The following is a 24,931-nucleotide window of genomic DNA, read 5'->3' as shown; positions in this document are numbered from 1 at the left end:
AGAGAGGTTGGTGACTACCATGAGTAATAACCACAAGAGATTCATTAGTATTTAATATCATTGTACTTCTTCATAAACTGCATTTAGTTTCTTTTTATATAGTAAAGTAATGATCAGAGCAGCACCAGGGCTGCAAGCATTTAAACTACATCGCCACGTTTTAACCAGGATTACAGGAGAAAAAAATGCATTTATATAGTGCATCATGTTGTTTAACACACAACTTCTTTTGGAGTCACTTTTCTGTTGGTAAATACAGCAACCATTCTGCACCAGCAATGTTCCACAAACAGTAATGAGATCAATATCCAGTTAATCTGGAGCTGCCACAGCTACTGCTCAATATTCAATGCCAGTTCAAAAATGTGTACACAGAATATAAGTGACAAAATCTCCCATAAGTCACTTGGAACTCTGTCTTTTGAACACACAGAGAGGTTCAACTATCACTTGTTGAACCAGAGTTGTTGGAGTATGTATTAGGCTATGGGAAATTACTTACAACTGTTGGCAACTGAAATGAGGACAGGTGGCTCGCAATTTTAATCCTGGAAATGCCAGTACAATTTTCTCACGTCTTTCTGTACACCTGGCGACCACCAGGGTCAAATTCTGGAGACAACTGTCCTTGTAACAGTTGCCTCTGGCTATGACCTATTGACACTTTCGGAAGAAAATTAACACAATAAGTGATGTGACTAGATTGGTCAACTCCTCAGTCAATGACTAACTGGTGCAGTTCTAGTATCTGCTTTCTGCTTAAACATTCCATACATTTAACCTGAAATAATTTGCCATTTTTGAAATAAGTATAATCACATTGCTTACCAGTCCATGACACACCATAGTTCATCCATGTTGTTCTGCAAAATGGTCCCAGTTAGTCCAATTCTAACCTTGCACTTCAGGGCCTTCATAGCCTGTGTGATCTGAGCTTTAGGATTCTTTATCTTATGGGCTTCATCTACAAACACTGCAGACCATTCAATACTGTTCAAGGAATGGAAAATGAACCACATATAACATAATATTGTAATCCTTAAGGTTTTCTTGACCTCTTGTGATAGCACACTAGATTTACAGTTCAGTAAATTAACGATGAAGAAATCCCAGAACAGTAACAATGCAGTTCTCCAGCTGTTGCTGGAGAAAATTCCTTCACAACTGAAGTCAGAACTAATAAATTTTGTTAAATATTTTGCTCTCTTCTAATGGTACCACCAGGACCCTGAACATGTTATTATTGGAAGATACCAGCTTTGTCCAAATGGAGGGTATACACAAACGTGTTTTACATTCTAAATAAGCTGGAATACTCCCAGTCCATAACAGTACAACTTGCTCTGTGGGGCCCAGTTCTCATCCTTCTTCATCTCTTTGCTCTATACCCGTGACCTAGAGATTTTGAATCAGTTCCACTGCAATTATTCTACAATAGATTACTTAAAAAATGTTTTTACATTGACTGGTTAAAAATGAGTGACAACACCAAGGTTTAAGTTTGCATCACCTAAACTGGGACTAAGTTTTCAGGCCCTTTGGTACATAACATACAAGACATATGAAACTAGTCCAGAACATTAGAAAATGAACTGAAGTTTGTTGGCAAATTGTTTAAAAACAAGCAAAAATATCTGACACCCTAAAGGCAGTGAGGAATACCATATAGTCTAATTTGCATAATACTTCAGAAAACAAGTTCCACATCACAGGGAAATCCTCGGCAAGCTACACCACTCATGTACAGGTCCCAGTGGCCACTTCAGAATGGCAGAGGTTTGGGGACATGACACCTGTCCACACTCTCACAAAACACTGCATTAAATGGTGGGAGCGGAACTGAAGAGAGAAAAAAAAATCAAAACATTTTGGCAGAGTGGAACGAAACTAAAGAAATAATCCAATTGTTTCAGGAAAAAATACTTTCTGGAAATGTAACGGCCTTTAATCAGTTACATTCTTTGAGCTCCTACTGTATTCAAACCAAACTACCACAATTAATATCACTAACTTACAGTGACTGAAATTCAATTCCAGGATTATTACATGGGATTAGCAGACTTTAACTGGCGTTTTGGAGATCGCATTCTGTAATTCTGTCCAATTTACATAAAAAATGCAAATCAGTGGCGTTGATCAGAAACACTTCAGATATTTCACAGAATATATTACTTTGGCTATCAGCCATTTTTCTATAAGATTTCTTAGGCTCCATTGCAAATAAACTTTGGAAATGTTGAAGTTGTTACTGTTAATTTTGACCCTTTTTTTTTTACACACATCCTTATCCCCAAGAAAGATAAAGATTGAATTTTAAAACAATCCACTCTGAACTTTAACTGCAAACATCCCAGTCAGCCCGTTGCTGTTGAAAGCCTGACTTCCAGCCAAAGTTGAGTGTCCTGGGGATTGCCCAGTCACTCAAACTCAGCCATCTCGACTGTACAAGTTTCATCAGTACTCAACTAGGTGGAGCGCTACACAATTTATCTACAACTCCTGCAAGCTGATGGTATTGGAAACAGTGTCCTGATTGTGCCAAGCTTTCGAGTGGAGGGTGTACAGTTGCAGGCAGAATGCAGAGTCAGATGCAAGCAGGTAGAGAAGAAAAATAATAAAAATGTACTCCATACCCCATTCTTAAGAGCATGTTCAATGTGCCATGAAACAAATTTCCTAACAGTTCAAAAGCATGCTTTTCCAATGTCGCTGCTGATACACTTGGACAAAATTGTTCAAAACCATTTTTAAATTTACCAACACAATAGAAAAATTAGCCCTCACTCTGCCTCTAATTTCACTGCAATTGAGTCACAGAGGAAATCAAACCCACCTTTTACACCCTTTTTTTAATTCACTTTAACTTATTCTATAAACGAAGACTTAGCAGATATGAGTGAGACCCCACGCTTATTGCAGTATCTTTCATCAATTGTGGAATATAAATCACATTGGATAAGTTTTCACAATGCATCCTCCATATATCACTCAGATGGTGCTGGTTTCTGTATCACAGCTTTTGCATTGGAATTGAAGAAAATATTTGCTTATCAGAGGAATAACTTGCAAGGATTTTAATCCCACTGAACAACTAAGGGAAAAATAATTTGTACATAGGCAAATTAGATCTCAACAACAAAAACTTGCATTTATATAGCACTTTAACGTAGTAAAACATCCCAAGGCGCACCAAAGGAGTGTTATCAAACAAAATCTGACACTGAGCCACATAAGGAGATATTAGGACAAGTGGCCAAAAGCTGAGTCAAGGAGGTGGGTTTTAAGGAGCGTCTTAAAGGAGGAGAGAGAGGTAGCGAGGCGGAGAGGTTTAGGGAGGGAATTCCAGAGCTTAGGGACAGGGCAGCTGAAGGCACGGCCACCAACGGTGGAGCAATTAAAATCGGGGATGCACAAGAGGCCAGAATTGGAGGGCCACAGAGATCTTGGAGGGTTGGAGGGGGTTACAGTATTAGAGAGGGGTGAGGCCATGGAGGGATATGAAAACAAGGATGAGAATTTTAAAATTGAGGCATTGCTGGAACGGGAGCCAATGTAGGTCAGCGAGCACAAGGGTGATGGGAGAACGGGACTTGGTGCGAGTTAAGATACGGACAGCAGAGTTTAGGATGAGCTCAAGTTTACGGAGAGTGGAAGATGGGAGGCCAGCCAGAAGAGCACTGGAATAGTCAAGTCTAGAGGTAAGAAAGGCACCAATGAGGGTTTCAGCAGCAGATGAGCTGAGGCAGAGGCGGAGACACATGATGTTATGGAGGTAGAAGTAGGCGGTCTTGGTGATGGGAATGGCTATATGGTTGGAAGCTCATCTCAGGGTCAAATAGGATGCCACGGTTGCAAACGTTCTCGCTCAGCCTCAGACAGTGGCCAGGGAGAGGGATGGAGTCGGTGGCTAGGGAATGGAGTTTGTGGCGGGGTCCGAAGACATCGGAGGGGTCAGGGGGGCGGGCGGTGCAGCACAGGATGGGGGTGCAGCATCAGGAGGAGTGGCAGCATCAGGGACCGGGATTTTTTTTAAAATCACCGTTCACGGGGTCATGTCGTGCAGGTGAGTTTGTTGTGCCTGGAAGAAGCACTCCTGCTCCTCCTGGCCCACGAGCAGTGCAATAAAGGCACTCACCTCATGGATTCAGCCCTTCCTGCCTGCTTTCAGCTGACGTGAATCAGAAGTGATGGGAAACCCGAATAGGTAAGGTTAAAGTTGCTTTACTTTTGTAATACACAAATAATTAAGTACCTCAACTATTTCAATGAGGTACATTGCCCATTTAAGTATTGGCCTGCCGGGACTTCCAGGTGTCTGTTGTGTGCAGGGGTCAAACCCGGAAGTGGATGCGTTGGAGTCGGGATGCGATCCCTTTCCAAAACTTCACTATTTTTACTGCCCACCCACCCCCAACCCACCCGTTCTTGGGGGTTAAAGTTACCCCCAAATGACTTTCCAATATTTAGTTGGAGGAAATTTCTGCTCATCCAGTACTGCCGGCCTGTACACCATACCAAGCAGAATACCAAGCAGCTAATTGGATAACGAGATAATTCTGGCCACCAAACAGACAGGATCTCTCAGGCTAGCCTACATTTAATGTATACCAAACCTAATAACCCCTTTGAATGCAATCCAACTTTAAATACATTGTAATATGAACCAATTACCTATTGATATCATCCAAACAGAGGCGGACTGTTTCATAGGTTGTTAGGACGATCTCGCACTTCCTCCGTCGAATACAACTGAGAGTGTGATCTTTTTTGTTGCCATGCAAGATAGAGACTCGAAAATAACCCCAGATATCCAGTTCATCTTTCCAGTTATGCAGCACCGACAGAGGAGCAATTATTAGGAAAATCTTCAGTAGAAAATAGGAGACAATTTTTAGGTCCATTGTTGGGGTGAGCACTTGGAAAATTATCAGCTGATTAGGGAGTCAGCATGGTGTCGTAGAAGATAGGTTATGTCTAACTAACTTAATAGTGTTCCTTGACAGAGTCACCAAATTCCTGGATAGAGGATGATCAAAGGATGTAACATAGTCGGATTATTCAGACAATTCATAAGGTTCTGCATAAGAGACTTCTACTTAAAATTGAATTGGAGACAACTTTATGGATGGATATGCAACTGGTTGGGAGACAGAGAGTTTGGATAAAAGAGACACTCTTGATTTGACAGGGGCGTTCCACAGAGATCAGTGTTGGGACCTCCGCTTCTCAATCTATATATAAATAACCTGGATTTGCAACACGAGGAGAGTATATGCAGGTTTGCAGATGATGCTTCACTAAGAGTTTTGGTGAATTGTGAAGAGAAAAGGCTAGGTAGATTAAGTATGTGGGCAGTTTGGGATAACCAAATATGAACTAATAGTACACTTTGAACTAATAATAGCAAATGGGGAAGCACTCAGGGGAGAAGAACAAAAGAATGTAGGACACCAGGTACTTAAGTTATTAAAACCTACCTCGCAGGTGCAAAAAGTGATCAAAAGGCTAATGGGATGCTGGCATCACCAGAAGAGGTATAGCGATATAGAATATTAAAGCAACTGCAATTATGTGTTCAGATTTAGATGTCCTACCTTAGGAAGGATATATTGGCCTTGGAGAAAGTCCAGTGACGAGTGACCAGGGTGACTTACAAGATGAAGGGACTGAGCTATGTTGACAGACTAGTTAAATTTTCAGTAACTAGACAGCATAAATTTAAGATAATCACCAAAAGAAGAAAAGGGAGAAATTAGGAGATTTTTTTTTAAAAAGTTATTAAGACACTGAATGTCCTATCAGAAACAGTGGTGCAAGCAGAATCCATAATGGCCTTTAAAAGGCAAATAGATAAATATTTGAAAAATAAAAATTTTAAAGAGTACGAGAAAAGAGTACGGGAACGGGACTAATTAGATAGCTCTTTCAGAGAGCTGGCACAGTCATGATGGGATGAATAGCCTCCTTCTGTGCCGTAAGGTTCAATGATTCTACACCATGGGTGAGTGTGATCAGTGACATCACTATCTGTTGGACTATAACCTGGTGTTGTAAGATTCCTTACATTTGTCCACCCCAGTCCATCACCGGCATCTCCACATCATCACTATCTAGAGTCAGCCTTCTCTTTCAGGATATGGCACGATTGTGGCTAAAAGTAGAAAATTTGAAGCTCTCGGCACCTTTTTTTTTCCAAAACAACTCAATATCTTTGAAGAGAGGAAATCACATCTGATTTGTACCAAACCTCATGAATTGTTTTACTGTTACCAGGGTCACAAGTTGCTGTTGCAGACAACGTAAATGAAGACAGATGGACAGGGGCAAGATTAAAATGAAAAGAAAATACATTTTTAAAAAAAATGTCAACACATCTAGTGTGGTCAGTGAATCAAAGACTCAACAAGAAAATGTTTGCAACTTATATTACCATTAATGGCAACCTCTTAAGGTTTAATAAAGAATTTCCTAGTATCAAAGTAAAATGTATTATTTCTAGGAAAGTTAGACTTGCAACAAGATACAAGCTATAAAGGATTACTTTGTCATTGAGTGCTTTTGATTCCTTCTTCATAGTCTTCAATACAAAGTTGGGCATGTTATTATCAATATCCTCACAGGTCCCTGTTTTATGAAGCACAGCTGCTAGAAAGGAAATAACCTGTGGAAAAAAAAGTTAGCAGTTTACCAAGTTGCAGTCAAGACTTTTTTTTTAAAAAAAATGAATATTACAACTATCTCCACTCAAGTTATTATTTAATCAGGTCAAATAAAAATGTAAAAAGCAAATTGCAAAAGGAAAGGGTAAATATCCTCTTTTAAAGCAGATGAATATTGTTGGTGATAGTATTATTACACTAAAAGAAAATCTGCCAATATCTCAATTTTAAATTCAAATCTAGTGGAGTGGAACTCTCTCCATCCTGCCAGAGCAACTAGTTTTTATGTAGTCTGCCAGACCAGAGTATATGGTTCAAAGACAGACACAATTGACTGCAACTGACCTGCAAGCAGGGTGCACAAAATTGGACTGGCTAGATTTGGAATCAGCCACTAATTATCTTAATTGTAAATTTTGTAACTTAACCCTGGTGAGCAATAGGGATATATTAAATTTACATTAGCCCTAGAAAAAGTGTTTTTCCCTTCCCATCCTGCTTGGGTTCCCTTTCTTCCTCTTGTTCCATCTCCTACTTTCTTGGTCCTTGTTTATCAATCACTTCCTATTTCACACATCCCACCTCTCGACCTAACTCAGTGGCTGCTATTCTCCTGCTGACGCCTCAAAATGGAGTCTCTCCTTGAATAGACTAATGGCTTCAATTTGTTCTGCTGTTGGCATCCTCCATTGCATCCATCATGGCTCTGGCCGCTGGCTTTCCCACAGCAGTAATCCATGCTGCTTTGTTATCCTATCTCGGTGCAAAGCCCTTCCAATTTTGTCACTGGCGACAAATCTCTCCAATCTCCTCTACTCTGGCTCCTCTTCAACCACCTCTGCTAGGAACCTGCTGTCCTTTCACAAAGCAATGTCCTCCAAAATTTCAGTTCCTTTATAAACAAGACTCTCACCATCCACAATCTCATCTTAGATGAGTAAATCAATATCCTACACCTTACAGCTGGTGACTTCTTCCTCTTCTCAAGGCATTACCACCCAGCTATTCACTCCATCACATAACTCTCTCACATAAGTCATGGTGGTGGTGTGGCTCTCATTGCCACATCCAACCTTGACCTGTCCCCTTATTTCTCTGGAACCTTTTCTTCCTTTGAGCACCACTCTCTTACCACCTCTCCAGTTCTTCTTCAAAATCCTTTGTCTACCACCCTCCAAAATCTCCTGGCACTTTCAGAACAGAAGCATCCTCTCCCCTCTCCTCACTCTGGCTCTGCACCGAGTGATATCTCATTCGGAATGATTTCAACCTTTATATAAATTCCCTTGCCCTCTTTTGTCTGATTTCTCCTCTCCCCTGTCCCTACACTCAATCTTACTCTCCAAATACACTCCATCATCCACATCCACCATCGCGCTCAGATCGTGTCTTCGAGATATCTTGCACTTCAAGATCTCCATCTTCAATAAAACCATCGCTGATCCTCGTTCACCTCAATAACAACATTGCTTTGCCTTCTCCAAATCCCTCTACAATCACCTTTCACTCCTGGAGAAAACTATCACCCCTGTTCCCTTTCCAATATCCTCTCAAACTTATAACTTACTCTCCTCTGACCTTCCAACCAGCCACTGCACTCAACTAATTCAATAGCTCTTGTCCCTTAAATTTACTCAACTATCTCGCAAGCTCACCATTCCATGGTACAAATCTTATTTCTGCACCCTTAAAGTAGGAGGACCATAGAATGGAGTATGCTAAGCCTGGTTGTTCACCAGATTTGGCTCAATTATCTAAAGAAATATTGTGCCTTCCTTTCATCATCCAAATGGTCCTACTACTCCAGGATTATCAAACAAGGTAAGGACAGTCCCAGTAACTAACTGCACCCTTCCCAACAACTAACTGGACCCTCTGATCCCCTTACTTTGCCCCTCCCATTTACACCAAACACTGACTGCAAGAAACTCATGGATTATTTTCATCTCAAAGATCATGGCCATCCACTTGGCCACCCAGCTGCCGCCTTCTTCCTGACCCTGTACTCTCTTCCCACACCTTTGCCCCCATCTCTGATCACTTCGTAGCTTCTTCCCATTTTCCTTCAGGCCCTCATCAAGCTAATCTCTGCAATGTTGAATTTCCTGTGCTCTTGCATCCCTCCCAACTCAATTATTGACAGAACTATCTCTGCTTGTTCACTGCTCTCCAAAATTGTCAATGCCTTCTACTTTCAGGCTCTATTTCTCCACTTTTCAAGACGGTAGTCTTCACCCCTCTCCTCAAAATCCCTCCCTTTATCCTCTCCAGATACTGCCCTTTCTCTAACCTCCCTTTCCTCTCCAAAGTCCTCAAATGTCTCGTCACCAACCAGCTCTGTACCCACCTCTCCAATCACGCCCTCTCTAAATCCCTTCAATCCTGTTTCCACCTTGCCCATAGCACCAAGACTACCAAGTCACCAATGATATCCTTTGTGACTGCAATCACGGTGCACCATCCCTCCTTGTCTGCCTTGACCTCTCTCCGTCATTTGACACAGTCAACTACATCATCCTTCTCCATCATGGCATTATTCCAGGTCTCTATCCAGTGAAATTGCATGTGTGTAGATAATATTGGTGGGTGGAGGGTCATGGGAAGCATGAATGGGTCCCACTGTTATGCCCTGCCAATCAAATAGCCTGCCAGCACACAGTTTAGGTTCACACATGAAGAATAGCCACTTGGGACAAGGTACTGGAGGGCTATTGTTAATTGTGGAATAGCACTCCATCAAAAGATGGAACTTTCAGGAGAGTAGGAAGGAAAAAAATCCAATTAGATTGTGAGGAATACTAAAAAATTTCAGGGAAGCTGAGAACTCTCAAGTGCAGAATCCCCAACGAATCATCAAATCTTTATCCCCAGCAGAGTAATTGTGCTGATCAGGAATATCAGGTAGGGGAGGAGCATCCAAAAGGCCCCAGCGGCTTCTTTCTATGCTGCAGCCTCACAAAGGACAGTCATGCTACTGTGACCTGTGTTGTGGGCCTATGCTCTATACAACTAGACTAGAGCAGACAAGCCCTAAACAATGTAATTTTCCATGTTTCATATCATCATGAGGGATACATCCTTCATCAGAATTCAGCATTTGAAATATGCACTTTTCTTCTTTCATAGTGGTGCAAACCTCCTTTTCTCCCCAATTTTCTTGCATTAAAAACAGATTTCAAGAAACAGAAATAACTAAGGAAAGTCTCCCTTCAATGTTCACAAAACTGAACTATCCAGAAATGATAATGCTGTCACAGTTCGCTTTTGATGCAGAAATGCTGTAATAGAGCCCTGATGACCATGTCCCAGTGGAAAACAAGCCAAGAAAACAACCCAATTTTGGGGTATGTTGGATGGACTGAGGGCTCCTCATAGCCCTTACTATGGCTCACACTCCAGCACTATTAAACTGGCAAGCATCATTTAGCAAGATTAATTACCTGTATAGTTTTTCCAAGTCCCATGTCATCACCAAGGATACATCCTTTGCCAGAAAAGTAATGTCCACAAATGAACTGGACCCCATCTCTTTGGTAGTCTCGTAAATATCTGTTAATAGTATATGGCACACTTACACCGCCCTCAGACAATTTCAAAGAGACCTTCGGACCTGGTGCTTTCTGATCATGGAAGAAGGGCTTCTCCAGATCTTTGTCATTAAATATAAAACCTTTCCAACGTTCACTTTTGCTTTTCTTTTTTAGTGTGGTTACTGCCACAGTTTCTTCATTGAAGCTGGAGAATTTTACAACTGCCATAGTTTTTCCACATTCATCCGTAGAAATGGACTTTATTGTGGCTTCGTACAGCTTCCCATCTCCAGAAAAGGGGGCAAAAACCCGATCACCGACGAACCAGTTTTCTGAAAACAAAGAAATTCAGTAAACAAATGAGATCAAAACGTCAGCCATATGGAAATAGCTACCAGAGCAATAGTCAAATGCAGATTGCAATCAAAATCATTCAACTATCCAAGGGTTGCCATGCATACCTGTTCTGGTATCGATGTTTGATTCAGAGTCTGAGGCACTTAGCTCCATTTGTGGGAGAACTTATCAATGCATGGTTTTCCAGAACTTTAAAAAAATAAAGTACAAATCACATTTTACTAATCTATTTTTTAAATATACAAAGGAATTTGCTGGTAACCATCTGCAAAGTAGATGTCTCAAAAAACTCACGGCAATGACCATGCAATCATTAATCATTCAGTGTGAATGCATCAAGGCCACAGTATGCACGGATGGTCAATGTCCATGTTAACAATCACTTGGAGCACAGATATTGAATAAACCATCTTATAATGTTTACAAATATATTGTAAAATCAGTGTTTTTCAGATGTTCCTATATGAGGGACGTCCAACAAATGTTCATAGAATCATTCTACACAAAAGGAGGCCATTTGGCACATTGTGCCTGTGGTGGATCTTTGAAAGAGCTATCCAATTAGTCCAACTCCCCTGCTCTTTCCTCATAGCCCTGCAAAGTATTAATCCAATTCCCTTTTGAAAGTTACTATTGAATCTGCTTCCACCACTCTTTCAGGCAGTGCATTTGATCATAACAATCTGCTGCGTAAAAAAAAATTCTCCAATCTCCCCTCTGATTCTTTTGCCAATTATCTTAAATCTGTGTCCTCTGGTTACCGAACCTCCTGCCAGTTGGAAACAGTTTCTCCTTATTTACTTTATCAAAACCCTTCATAATTTTGAAACTTTGGTTAAATCTCACCTTAACCATCCCTGCTTTAAGAAGTTTCTCTTGTCTCTCCACATAACTGAAGTCCCTCATCCTAGGTACCATTCTAGTAAATCTCCTCTGCATCCTCTCCAAGACCTTGACATCCTTCCTAAAGTCTGGTGCCCAGAATTGGACACAATACTCCAGCTGGGGCCGAATCAGTGATTTATAAAGGTTTAACATAACATAAATGTTGAGACATTCCCATGGACCAGCTTGTCCTACCACCAGCAAATTATGTTTGAGGCACAGGAACAAATTGACAAAGTTTGCACAGACCACCTCCAGAATGAAGCTAGCCTGAATGCCACTCCTGCCAGCTCTCAAAAGATCTTTAAATGCATAATAATACAAAGAGTAAGGAAGCTAGGTAGAGTATGTTCAGTATGTGTGTGCATGAAGACAGCTAACTGTGACTTTGAAACACATTTTGAATTCATATTCAGAATATTGGTCGGTGATCTCAGCACCGTTCACCTCATAGAATCCAGGTTGAAAACCACCGATCTAAATAATATAGATACTCCACAGAGATTTCAAACAGTGATCCAATCTCAAACTTTAAATAGTTTTAAACTGCTCAGTTGTAACATCGATGTATAATTTCATCTGAACTCCTCGATCAAATAGCCAGGTACCTATTATTATCATCCAGTGTTAAGTGGTTAATATTAATTAACACTGATTGTCCTGTGAGTTTGTTGTAATGCACTGTGAGCCCTGGGTTGGGGTGGGGGGGCATAGATTTTCTTGAACTATGTCACTATGAAAGAAAACATCAACTGTAGATTCTGACACCACCACTGTGTGAAATGCAGATGCTATAGATTATGCTTGTGTGCATTATACACAAGCACAATGCAACTTATTTTTCAACTACAACATAGATACCTTTTGCTTTGGTGTTCCTATATTAGGAATAAAACTGTTAAAAAACATAATTTTGTACATCCTTATAAGCACACAAAAATTGAATTTTCACTTTGAGCAGAATGGAAATAATGCAAGTGCTTGTGCTCACCTATAACTCTGTATTTACCGACCTTCACTCAGATACTACTTCAGTTTGCTCCCACCATTTGATGCCTATAAAAAATATGCACAAAGATAAATGAGGAACAAATATAAAACAGTTTACCAATGAAATGAGAGAGCAATTGTCCCCCTATAACTGGCACTGAATTCTCTTTTACACTCCACATCTTCAGTTGAATTTAGCTGGTAAATGTCCTCCATTTTACTCCAGTTTTGGTCTAGCATTAGGTAGTTTTCATTCATTACTCTGGTACTTGTGTTAAAGAGTAGGTAGTACATATACTCAGCATCAAGAATAAAAGCTTAGCTGTGCCAATGGAGGGATCCCCCCTCCAAACCCCCCCCCATCCAACAGTTTTACTTTTTTTTAGATGGGGGGGGTGGGGAAGAGAGTAAGTCATCATCAGGCTGATTCTAACAATCCACTTTCAGCTATTCCTCTCATGCTGCTGAATATCTCTCTACTACTCAGTCACTGAAAAAAAACATTGAAACATACAAACAAAGGAAGTGGTCTCCTTTCTGTGCACTGTCAAGAATCTACAATTCCAGATATTTAAAAATTTTAAAACACAGCAACTTAAAAAAAAATTATAAACAAGGAAAGCCTCATGTCAGGGTTAGAATGAACCATGCATTAAAGCAAAATATGACCAAAGAAATAGGCAGTGTTCATGAATTGGCCATTAGAAATCATACACAGGAACAACACAGGAAAAGCCCATTGTGAACCATCTGGCTGGTCCCAGTATCCAAACTACATAATTTCCCACAATTCCTCTCAAACCCTCTGTCAATGTTTTCACCAGGTACATATTCACCTCACTCTTAAATTTGCTGATATAATTAATCCCTGCTGTCTCCCTTGGCAGTCCATTCCAAACATTCACCTCCCTCTGCATAAATGAGTTAAATCTAAAATGTCCTTTCACCCTCCCTCTTCTAAGTTTGGAACTATTTTCTCTTGACTTTTTAATATTTATAGTGTTTATTACCTTTAGGATCCTGAATACTTCGATAAGATCACCCCCGAGCCTTCTCTTCTCCGATGCAAATATTCCCAGCTCCTGCAGCCTCTCTAATAACTCAAGTGCCTAATCCCACCTTGCAGTTTAATTGGCTACCTCTGCATCCTCTCCAGTGCCTGGATGTCTTTGTCATAACACGCTGACCAGAATTATACACAGATCTCCAGGTGGGGCTGAACCAGCACTCAATCAATTCCTGAGATTTGTTCTCCATTTCTTTGGCTATACAGACCAAGATCCTATTTGCTCTCTTTACTATTACCACACACCATGCCAATGGTTTCACTGATCTATGCACTGGTACCCACAAATTCATCACCTGTGTTGTGTCCTGTAGAATAATACAATTTGACCTTATGTTGTCACTGTTTACTATCCTGTCCCAATTTCATTACCATACATTTGCCTACATTAAACAACATCCACTACTCATCAGCCCAACTCCCCAGTCTATCCAGGCCCTTCAATATTTGATCAGCCTGTTCTCTGTTGTTTGCACTCCCTCCTAATTAGATACCATCTGAAAACTTGGACATTTGTTTTTGTCCTCATTGCAAGTCATTTATGTACATTAGAATAGCAACAGCACTGATACCCGAGGATCATATTTTCTTTCCCTGCATTCTTCTTTGCATAAACATGAATTGGAATATAATACAACGGAAATTACAGAACGTGACAGTCAAACTACCAGAATCCTTGTTTTGACAAATACTCAATAGTAAGAACAAAAAGATATACTTCAGAGTAACCAGACTTTACAGCCTTTTAATAGAGCTTTTGAAGCAATGAGGTGATGGCACATGATGCTCTGATGGGCTGTGTCACATGGATAAACTATAGTATTTATCTGCCTTGCATTTTGTCACGTGTGCCAAACCTACTGAATCCCATGGCCACACATGCGCATTAGAGCTTTGCCCAATAGTATTTTGGAGTAACTTTGGATCAGTGCAGGAAGTTTAAATCCCACGCTGACGTCTCTCAGCAAACAATGACAAGTGAGCACTAGCTATGAAACACTGACCATCAGTGTGGAATGCTGATGGTTGCCATATGTTTTGTGCTTCCAGTCCTTATCAGGCTGTTAGAGAGCCAATAGGAAGGAGGCCTGAGTTTTTCATCCATCAAATATCACTCAGGCCTTGGCCACTGTAAGTGGCAATGAGTTCGCCTCCTTTATATTGATACTGGTGACAGGAGTATCATGTGTCTGTCATCAACAGTAACCCCCTATTAATATATCACTCTTAAAGCAGTTCTGTGATCTGTATAAATACACAATGCAAAGGATTCAAATCATGTACATTAGCATCTGCGTCATTTGTGCTTATATCAAAATTATGAAAACAAGCACAGCTCCTCTTTTTTTCTTGCTCTCTTACTAAGCTTCCAATCTCGTTTTTTTTCTCCCCCTTTATTCTCTGTCCTCTTGATCTCTACTCCTATTCTTCTCTCCTTTTCCCTCACTTCACGCTTCCACTCCCCATTTGCTTTCCTTTCTCTCTCTTCCCCGTCTTTAGTTGTGAAGTGCTTTGGGATGTCCTGAGGACATGAAAAGTATTGCATGAATGCAAGTTATTCCTTCTCTCTCTCTCACCTCTCGTTTCCCTCATCCCGTCTTCCTTCTCTCCTCTCTGTTCTCCTTCCCCTTAAATCTCCCCTCCTTCTCCTTCTGTCCATCTCTCTTGACACCTCCCCTCACTCATATCTGTTCCCTCTCCTCTCAGTTCAGCACACTGCTCCCCCATTCACCATCTACCTCTGCCTCACCCCACTTTCATCCACCTCTCTTACTTCCTTCTCACCCCCTTTTATGTCACTCCCAATACTTCTTCTTTCCCTCTCCCCTAACCCCCACTTTTTTCAAATCTCCTCCCATTCATACTCATATCCCCCTCTCTTCTTTCTTCCCTTATCTCACCACCTTCTCCTCCAAAACACCTTCCCATTATTCCACTTTCTCCCCCCTGAACCCTTCCTCTTATCCTCATTTCTCCAGTCTCCCTTATTTTTTCTCCATAGCATTTGGGGGAAGATCCCCATAGCCACTTTGGATCACTGAATACAATCAACAACAGTGAGAAAATTGGGCAGGATCACTGAAAGTAATCCCCAACGCAGCGAGAAAAGTGGGCAGGATTACTGAAAGTAACTGCCAACATAGTGAGAAAAGTGGACATGATCATTGAATGCAATCGCCAACACTGAGAAATGTAGAGAGGATCACTGAATGCAATCGCCAATAGTGAGAAAAGTGGACAGGATCACAATGCAATCACTAACACAGTGAGAAAAGTGGGCAGGATCATTGAATGCAATCGCCAACACTGAGAGAAATTTGGGCAGGATTATTGAATGCAATTGCAAACATAGTGAGAAAAGTGGATCGGTTCAAAGAATGCAATCACCAACACAGTGAGAAAAGTGGACAGGTTAACTGAATAAAATCCCCTGCGCTGTGAGAAAAGTGGATAGGATCATTGAATGCAATCCCGACAGTATGTGAATATGGGACAGGATCATTGAATGCAATCCCCCAACAGTAAGAAAAGTGGACAGGATCACTGAATGCAATCCCCCAACACAGTGGGGAAAGTGGACAGGATCACTGAATGTAATCTCCCAACAGTGAGAAAAGTGGACAGGATCACTGAATGCAATCACCAACATGGAGAAAAGTGGACAGGATCACTGAATGCAATCACCAACACAGTGAGAAAAGTGGACAGGATCACTGAATGTAATCCCCCAACAGAGTGAGAAAAGTGGACAGGATCACTGAATGCAATCACTAACACTGAGAAAAGTAGACAGGATCACTGAATGTAATCCCCCAACACTGAGAAAAGTGGACAGGATCAATGAATGCAATCACCAACACCGTGAGAAAAGTGGACAGGATCACTGAAAGCAATCACCAACACAGTGAGAAAAGTGGACTGGATCACTGAATGTAATCCCCCAACACGGAGAAAAGTGGACAGGATCACTGAATGCAATCCCCCAACACTGAGAAAAGTGGACAGGATCACTGAATGCAATCACCAACACAGTGAGAAAAGTGCACAGGATCACTGAATGCAATCCCCCAACACTGAGAAAAGTGGACAGGATCACTGAATGCAATCACCAACACTGTGGGGAAAGTGGACTGGATCACTGAATGTAATCCCCCAACACGGAGAAAAGTGGACAGGATCACTGAATGCAATCCCCCAACACTGAGAAAAGTGGACAGGATCATTGAATGTAATCACCAACAGTGAGAAAAGTGGACAGGATCACTGAATGTAATCCCCCAACACTGAGAAAAGTGGACAAGATCACTGAATGCAATCACCAACAATGTGGGGAAAGTGGACAGGATCACTGAATGCAATCCCCCAACACAGTGAGAAAAGTGGACTGGATCACTGAATGCAATCCCCCAACACAGTGAGAAAAGTGGACAGGATCACTGAATGCAATCCCCCAACACAGTGAGAAAAGTGGACAGGATCACTGAATGCAATCCCCCAACACAGTGAGAAAAGTGGACAGGATCACTGAATGCAATCCCCCAACACAGTGGAGAAAGTGGACAGGATCACTGAATGCAATCCCCCAACACAGTGAGAAAAGTGGACAGGATCACTGAATGCAATCCCCCAACACTGTGGGGAAAGTGGACAGGATCACTGAATGTAATCACCAACACTGTGGGGAAAGTGGACAGGATCACTGAATGTAATCACCAACACTGAGAAAAGTGGACAGGATCACTGAATGCAATCCCCCAACACAGTGAGAAAAGTGGACAGGATCACTGAATGCAATCCCCCAACACAGTGGAGAAAGTGGACAGGATCACTGAATGCAATCCCCCAATAGTGAGAAAAGTGGACAGGATCACTGAATGCAATCCCCCAACACTGTGGGGAAAGTGGACAGGATCACTGAATGCAATCACCAACACAGTGAGAAAAGTGGACTGGATCACTGAATGCAATCCCCCAACACAGTGAGAAAAATGGACAGGATCACTGAATGTAATCCCCCAACACTGTGGGGAAAGTGGACAGGATCACTGAATGTAATCACCAACACTGTGGGGAAAGTGGACAGGATCACTGAATGTAATCCCCCAACACTGTGGGGAAAGTGGACAGGATCACTGAATGCAATCCCCCAACACTGTGGGGAAAGTGGACAGGATCACTGAATGTAATCCCCCAACACAGTGAGAAAAGTGGACAGGATCACTGAATGTAATCCCCAACAGAGTGAGAAAAGTGGACAGGATCACTGAATGCAATCCCCCAACACTGAGAAAAGTGGACAGGATCACTGAATGCAATCACCAACACAGTGAGAAAAGTGGACAGGATCACTGAATGCAATCACCAACACAGTGAGAAAAGTGGACAGGATCACTGAATGCAATCCCCCAACACAGTGAGAAAAGTGGACTGGATCACTGAATGCAATCCCCCAACAGAGTGAGAAAAGTGGACAGGATCACTGAATGCAATCCCCCAACAGAGTGAGAAAAGTGGACAGGATCACTGAATGCAATCACCAACACAGTGAGAAAAGTGGACAGGATCACTGAATGCAATCACCAACACAGTGAGAAAAGTGGACTGGATCACTGAATGCAATCCCCCACAACAGTGAGAAAAGTGGACAGGATCACTGAATGTAATCCCCCAACACTGTGGGGAAAGTGGACAGGATCACTGAATGTAATGACCAACACTGTGGGGAAAGTGGACAGGATCACTGAATGTAATCCCCCAACACTGTGGGGAAAGTGGACAGGATCACTGAATGTAATCCCCCAACACTGAGAAAAGTGGACAGGATCACTGAATGTAATCCCCCAACACTGTGGGGAAAGTGGACAGGATCACTGAATGTAATCCCCCAACACTGAGAAAAGTGGACAGGATCACTGAATGCAATCACCAACACAGTGAGAAAAGTGGACAGCATCACTGAATGCAATCACCAACACAGTGAGAAAAGTGGACAGGATCACTGAATGCAATCCCCCAACACAGTGAGAAAAGTGGACAGGATCACTGAATGCAATCACCAACACAGTGAGAAAAGTGGACAGGATCACTGAATGTAATCACCAACACTGTGGGGAAAGTGGACTGGATCACTGAATGTAATCCCCCAGCAGTGTGAGAAAAGTGGACAGAATCACTGAATGCAATCACTAACACTGAGAAAAGTGGACAGGATCACTGAATGTAATCCCCCAACACGGAGAAAAGTGGACAGGATCACTGAATGCAATCCCCCAACTGAGAAAAGTGGACAGGATCACTGAATGCAATCACCAACACAGTGAGAAAAGTGGACAGGATCACTGAATGCAATCCCCCAACACTGAGAAAAGTGGACAGGATCATTGAATGTAATCACCAACAGTGAGAAAAGTGGATAGGATCACTGAATGTAATCCCCCAACACAGTGAGAAAAGTGGACAGGATCACTGAATGTAATCCCCCAACAGAGTGAGAAAAGTGGACAGGATCACTGAATGCAATCCCCCAACAGAGTGAGAAAAGTGGACAGGATCACTGAATGCAATCCCCCAACACTGAGAAAAGTGGACAGGATCACTGAATGCAATCACCAACACAGTGAGAAAAGTGGACTGGATCACTGAATGCAATCCCCCAACACAGTGAGAAAAGTGGACTGGATCACTGAATGCAATCCCCCAACACAGTGAGAAAAGTGGACAGGATCACTGAATGCAATCCCCCAACACAGTGAGAAAAGTGGACAGGATCACTGAATGCAATCCCCCAACACAGTGAGAAAAGTGGACTGGATCACTGAATGTAATCCCCCAGCACAGTGAGAAAAGTGGACAGGATCACTGAATGCAATCCCCCAACACAGTGAGAAAAGTGGACAGGATCACTGAATGTAATCCCCCAACAGAGTGAGAAAAGTGGACAGGATCACTGAATGCAATCCCCCAACAGAGTGAGAAAAGTGGACAGGATCACTGAATGTAATCCCCCAACACTGAGAAAAGTGGACAGGATCACTGAATGCAATCACCAACACTGTGGGGAAAGTGGACAGGATCACTGAATGCAATCCCCCAACACAGTGAGAAAAGTGGACAGGATCACTGAATGCAATCCCCCAACACAGTGAGAAAAGTGGACTGGATCACTGAATGTAATCCCCCAGCACAGTGAGAAAAGTGGACAGGATCACTGAATGTAATCCCCCAACACTGTGGGGAAAGTGGACAGGATCACTGAATGTAATCACCAACACTGTGGGGAAAGTGGACAGGATCACTGAATGTAATCACCAACACAGTGAGAAAAGTGGACAGGATCACTGAATGCAATCGCCCAACACTGTGGGGAAAGTGGACTGGATCACTGAATGTAATCACCAACACTGAGAAAAGTGGACAGGATCACTGAATGCAATCACCAACACTGAGAAAAGTGGACAGGATCACTGAATGCAATCACCAACACTGAGAAAAGTGGACAGGATCACTGAATGCAATCACCAACACTGTGGGGAAAGTGGACAGGATCACTGAATGTAATCACCAACACTGAGAAAAGTGGACAGGATCACTGAATGCAATCACCAACACTGTGGGGAAAGTGGACAGGATCACTGAATGTAATCCCCCAACAGAGTGAGAAAAGTGGACAGGATCACTGAATGCAATCCCCCAACAGAGTGAGAAAAGTGGACAGGATCACTGAATGCAATCACCAACACAGTGAGAAAAGTAGACAGGATCACTGAATGCAATCCCCCAACACAGTGAGAAAAGTGGACAGGATCACTGAATGCAATCCCCCAACACTGAGAAAAGTGGACAGGATCACTGAATGCAATCACCAACACAGTGAGGAAAGTGGACAGGATCACTTAATGCAATCACCCAACACTGAGAAAAGTGGACAGGATCACTGAATGCAATCACCAACACAGTGAGAAAAGGGGACAGGATCACTGAATGTAATCACCAACACTGTGGGGAAAGTGGACAGGATCACTGAATGTAATCCCCCAGCAGTGTGAGAAAAGTGGACAGGATCACTGAATGTAATCCCCCAACACTGAGAAAAGTGGACAGGATCACTGAATACAATCCCCCAACACTGAGAAAAGTGGACAGGATCACTGAATGCAATCACCAACACAGTGAGGAAAGTGGACAGGATCACTTAATGCAATCCCCCAACACTGAGAAAAGTGGACAGGATCACTGAATGCAATCACCAACACAGTGAGAAAAGTGGACAGGATCACTGAATGCAATCACCAACACAGTGAGAAAAGTGGACAGGATCACTGAATGCAATCCCCCAACACAGTGAGAAAAGTGGACAGGATCACTGAATGCAATCACCAACACAGTGAGAAAAGTGGACAGGATCACTGAATGCAATCCCCCAACACAGTGAGAAAAGTGGACTGGATCACTGAATGCAATCCCCCAACACAGTGAGAAAAGTGGACAGGATCACTGAATGTAGTCCCCCAACACTGTGAGAAAAGTGGACAGGATCACTGAATGTAATCACCAACACAGTGAGAAAAGTGGACAGGATCACTGAATGTAATCACCAACACTGAGAAAAGTGGACAGGATCACTGAATGCAATCCCCCAACACTGTGGGGAAAGTGGACTGGATCACTGAATGCAATCCCCCAACACAGTGAGAAAAGTGGACAGGATCACTGAATGCAATCACCAACACAGTGAGAAAAGTGGACAGGATCACTGAATGCAATCCCCCAACACTGTGGGGAAAGTGGACAGGATCACTGAATGCAATCACCAACACAGTGAGAAAAGTGGACAGGATCACTGAATGCAATCCCCCAACACTGTGGGGAAAGTGGACAGGATCACTGAATGTAATCCCCAACACTGAGAAAAGTGGACAGGATCACTGAATGTAATCCCCAACACTGTGGGGAAAGTGGACTGGATCACTGAATGTAATCCCCAACACTGTGGGGAAAGTGGACAGGATCATTGAATGTAATCCCCAACACTGTGGGGAAAGTGGACAGGATCACTGAATGTAATCCCCCAACACAGTGGGGAAATTGGACAGGATCACTGAATGCAATCCCCCAACACAGTGGGGAAAGTGGACAGGATCACTGAATGTAATCCCCCAACACAGTGAGAAAAGTGGACAGGATCACTGAATGCAATCCCCAACACTGTGGGGAAAGTGGACAGGATCACTGAATGTAATCCCCAACACTGTGGGGAAAGTGGACAGGATCACTGAATGTAATCCCCCAACACTGAGAAAAGTGGACAGGATCACTGAATGTAATCACCAACACAGTGGGGAAAGTGGACAGGATCACTGAATGCAATCCCCCAACACAGTGAGAAAAGTGGACAGGATCACTGAATGCAATCCCCCAACACAGTGAGAAAAGTGGACAGGATCACTGAATGTAATCCCCCAACACAGTGGGGAAAGTGGACAGGATCACTGAATGCAATCACCAACACAGTGAGAAAAGTGGACAGGATCACTGAATGCAATCCCCCAACACAGTGAGAAAAGTGGACAGGATCACTGAATGCAATCCCCCAACACAGTGGGGAAAGTGGACAGGATCACTGAATGCAATCCCCCAACACAGTGAGAAAAGTGGACAGGATCACTGAATGTAATCCCCCAACACTGTGAGAAAAGTGGACAGGATCACTGAATGTAATCACCAACACTGAGAAAAGTGGACAGGATCACTGAATGCAATTGCCAACACAGTGAGAAAAGTGGACAGGATCACTGAATGTAATCACCAACACTGAGAAAAGTGGACAGGATCACTGAATGCAATCCCCCAACACTGTGGGGAAAGTGGACTGGATCACTGAATGTAATCCCCCAACACAGTGAGAAAAGTGGACAGGATCACTGAATGCAATCCCCAACACTGTGGGGAAAGTGGACAGGATCACTGAATGTAATCCCCAACACTGTGGGGAAAGTGGACAGGATCACTGAATGTAATCACCAACACAGTGGGGAAAGTGGACAGGATCACTGAATGCAATCCCCCAACACAGTGAGAAAAGTGGACAGGATCACTGAATGCAATCCCCCAACACAGTGAGAAAAGTGGACAGGATCACTGAATGTAATCACCAACACAGTGGGGAAAGTGGACAGGATCACTGAATGCAATCCCCCAACACAGTGAGAAAAGTGGACAGGATCACTGAATGCAATCCCCCAACACAGTGAGAAAAGTGGACTGGATCACTGAATGCAATCACCAACACAGTGAGAAAAGTGGACTGGATCACTGAATGTAATCCCCCAACACAGTGAGAAAAGTGGACAGGATCACTGAATGCAATCCCCCAACACAGTGAGAAAAGTGGACAGGATCACTGAATGTAATCCCCCAACACTGTGGGGAAAGTGGACAGGATCATTGAATGTAATCCCCCAACACAGTGAGAAAAGTGGACAGGATCACTGAATGCAATCCCCCAACACAGTGAGAAAAGTGGACTGGATCACTGAATGTAATCCCCCAACAGAGTGAGAAAAGTGGACAGGATCACTGAATGCAATCCCCAACAGTGGGGAAAGTGGACAGGATCACTGAATGCAATCACCAACACAGTGAGAAAAGTGGACAGGATCACTGAATGCAATCACCAACACAGTGAGAAAAGTGGACAGGATCACTGAATGCAATCACCAACACAGTGAGAAAAGTGGACAGGATCACTGAATGCAATCCCCCAACACAGTGAGAAAAGTGGACAGGATCACTGAATGTAATCCCCCAACACAGTGAGAAAAGTGGACAGGATCACTGAATGCAATCCCCCAACACTGTGAGAAAAGTGGACAGGATCACTGAATGCAATCCCCCAACACTGTGAGAAAAGTGGACAGGATCACTGAATGCAATCACCAACACTGTGGGGAAAGTGGACAGGATCACTGAATGCAATCACCAACACAGTGAGAAAAGTGGACTGGATCACTGAATGCAATCCCCCAACACAGTGAGAAAAGTGGACTGGATCACTGAATGTAATCCCCCAACAGAGTGAGAAAAGTGGACAGGATCACTGAATGCAATCCCCAACAGTGGGGAAAGTGGACAGGATCACTGAATGCAATCACCAACAGTGGGGAAAGTGGACAGGATCACTGAATGCAATCACCAACAGTGGGGAAAGTGGACAGGATCACTGAATGCAATCACCAACACAGTGAGAAAAGTGGACAGGATCACTGAATGCAATCACCAACACAGTGAGAAAAGTGGACAGGATCACTGAATGCAATCACCAACACAGTGAGAAAAGTGGACAGGATCACTGAATGCAATCCCCCAACACAGTGAGAAAAGTGGACAGGATCACTGAATGTAATCACCCAACAGTGAGAAAAGTGGACAGGATCACTGAATGTAATCCCCCAACACTGTGAGAAAAGTGGACAGGATCACTGAATGTAATCACCAACACAGTGGGGAAAGTGGACAGGATCACTGAATGCAATCACCAACACAGTGAGAAAAGTGGACAGGATCACTGAATGTAATCCCCAACACAGTGAGAAAAGTGGACAGGATCACTGAATGCAATCCCCAACACAGTGAGAAAAGTGGACAGGATCACTGAATGCAATCACCAACACAGTGAGAAAAGTGGACAGGATCACTGAATGTAATCCCCAACACAGTGAGAAAAGTGGACAGGATCACTGAATGCAATCCCCAACACAGTGAGAAAAGTGGACAGGATCACTGAATGCAATCCCCAACACAGTGAGAAAAGTGGACAGGATCACTGAATGCAATCCCCAACACTGTGGGGAAAGTGGACAGGATCACTGAATGCAATCCCCAACACAGTGAGAAAAGTGGACAGGATCACTGAATGCAATCCCCAACACAGTGAGAAAAGTGGACAGGATCACTGAATGTAATCCCCCAACACTGTGGGGAAAGTGGACAGGATCACTGAATGCAATCCCCAACACAGTGAGAAAAGTGGACAGGATCACTGAATGCAATCCCCAACACTGTGGGGAAAGGTTCCCGGAACCCAATGGATTAAAACAAGGTTTGTGTCCTTCAGTCACCTCGATCACAAGATTTAACGACGGGGAGGTCACTGCCAACACTGAGCAAGTCAGGGTGTCTGAGCACCGCCCGTACCGTGGATGTGTCGCAGCGCGGGCCCGGGCCCGGCTCCCGGGTCACTCACCGACAGGGACGCGGTGACGGTGGGCCCCCGCGCTCTGCTCTTTGAACCCTATCAGGTGTCAGCCACCTACCTCGCCGCCTTTTACCCGGAAGTATTTTTGATCCCATGCGATCACGTGACTCAACGTTCAATTTCCACCACGTGACATCATTAGTCGAGTGGGCAAGCTGGTAAGTGACGTAACGGGATGCGACAACACAGC

General features: G+C 43.1%; 1 protein-coding gene across 5 annotated transcripts in view; it reads right to left on the bottom strand.

Annotated features, from left to right (window-relative positions):
* The window catches only part of ercc6l2 (excision repair cross-complementation group 6-like 2), a 104,431-nt gene extending 79,612 nt beyond the window's left edge, over positions 1–24,819 (bottom strand). The window contains exons 1-7 of one of the 5 annotated variants that reach the window (XM_067983198.1): positions 24,800–24,819; positions 12,423–12,487; positions 10,651–10,735; positions 10,100–10,521; positions 6,542–6,661; positions 4,672–4,865; positions 829–990 (exon numbers count right to left, since the gene is read on the bottom strand). In XM_067983198.1, the coding sequence (XP_067839299.1) occupies positions 829–990; positions 4,672–4,865; positions 6,542–6,661; positions 10,100–10,521; positions 10,651–10,699 (947 nt within the window). In that variant the 5' untranslated portion in view covers positions 10,700–10,735; positions 12,423–12,487; positions 24,800–24,819. The other 4 variants (XM_067983196.1, XM_067983195.1, XM_067983197.1 and 1 more) reach the window with 4 other exon arrangements.
* Positions 24,820–24,931: the final 112 nt, after the last annotated feature.

Source organism: Heptranchias perlo, chromosome 4 (genome assembly GCF_035084215.1).
Source record: "Heptranchias perlo isolate sHepPer1 chromosome 4, sHepPer1.hap1, whole genome shotgun sequence".
Classification (NCBI taxonomy): Eukaryota; Metazoa; Chordata; class Chondrichthyes; order Hexanchiformes; family Hexanchidae; genus Heptranchias; species Heptranchias perlo.
This window is presented reverse-complemented; position numbering and strand designations above follow the sequence as displayed.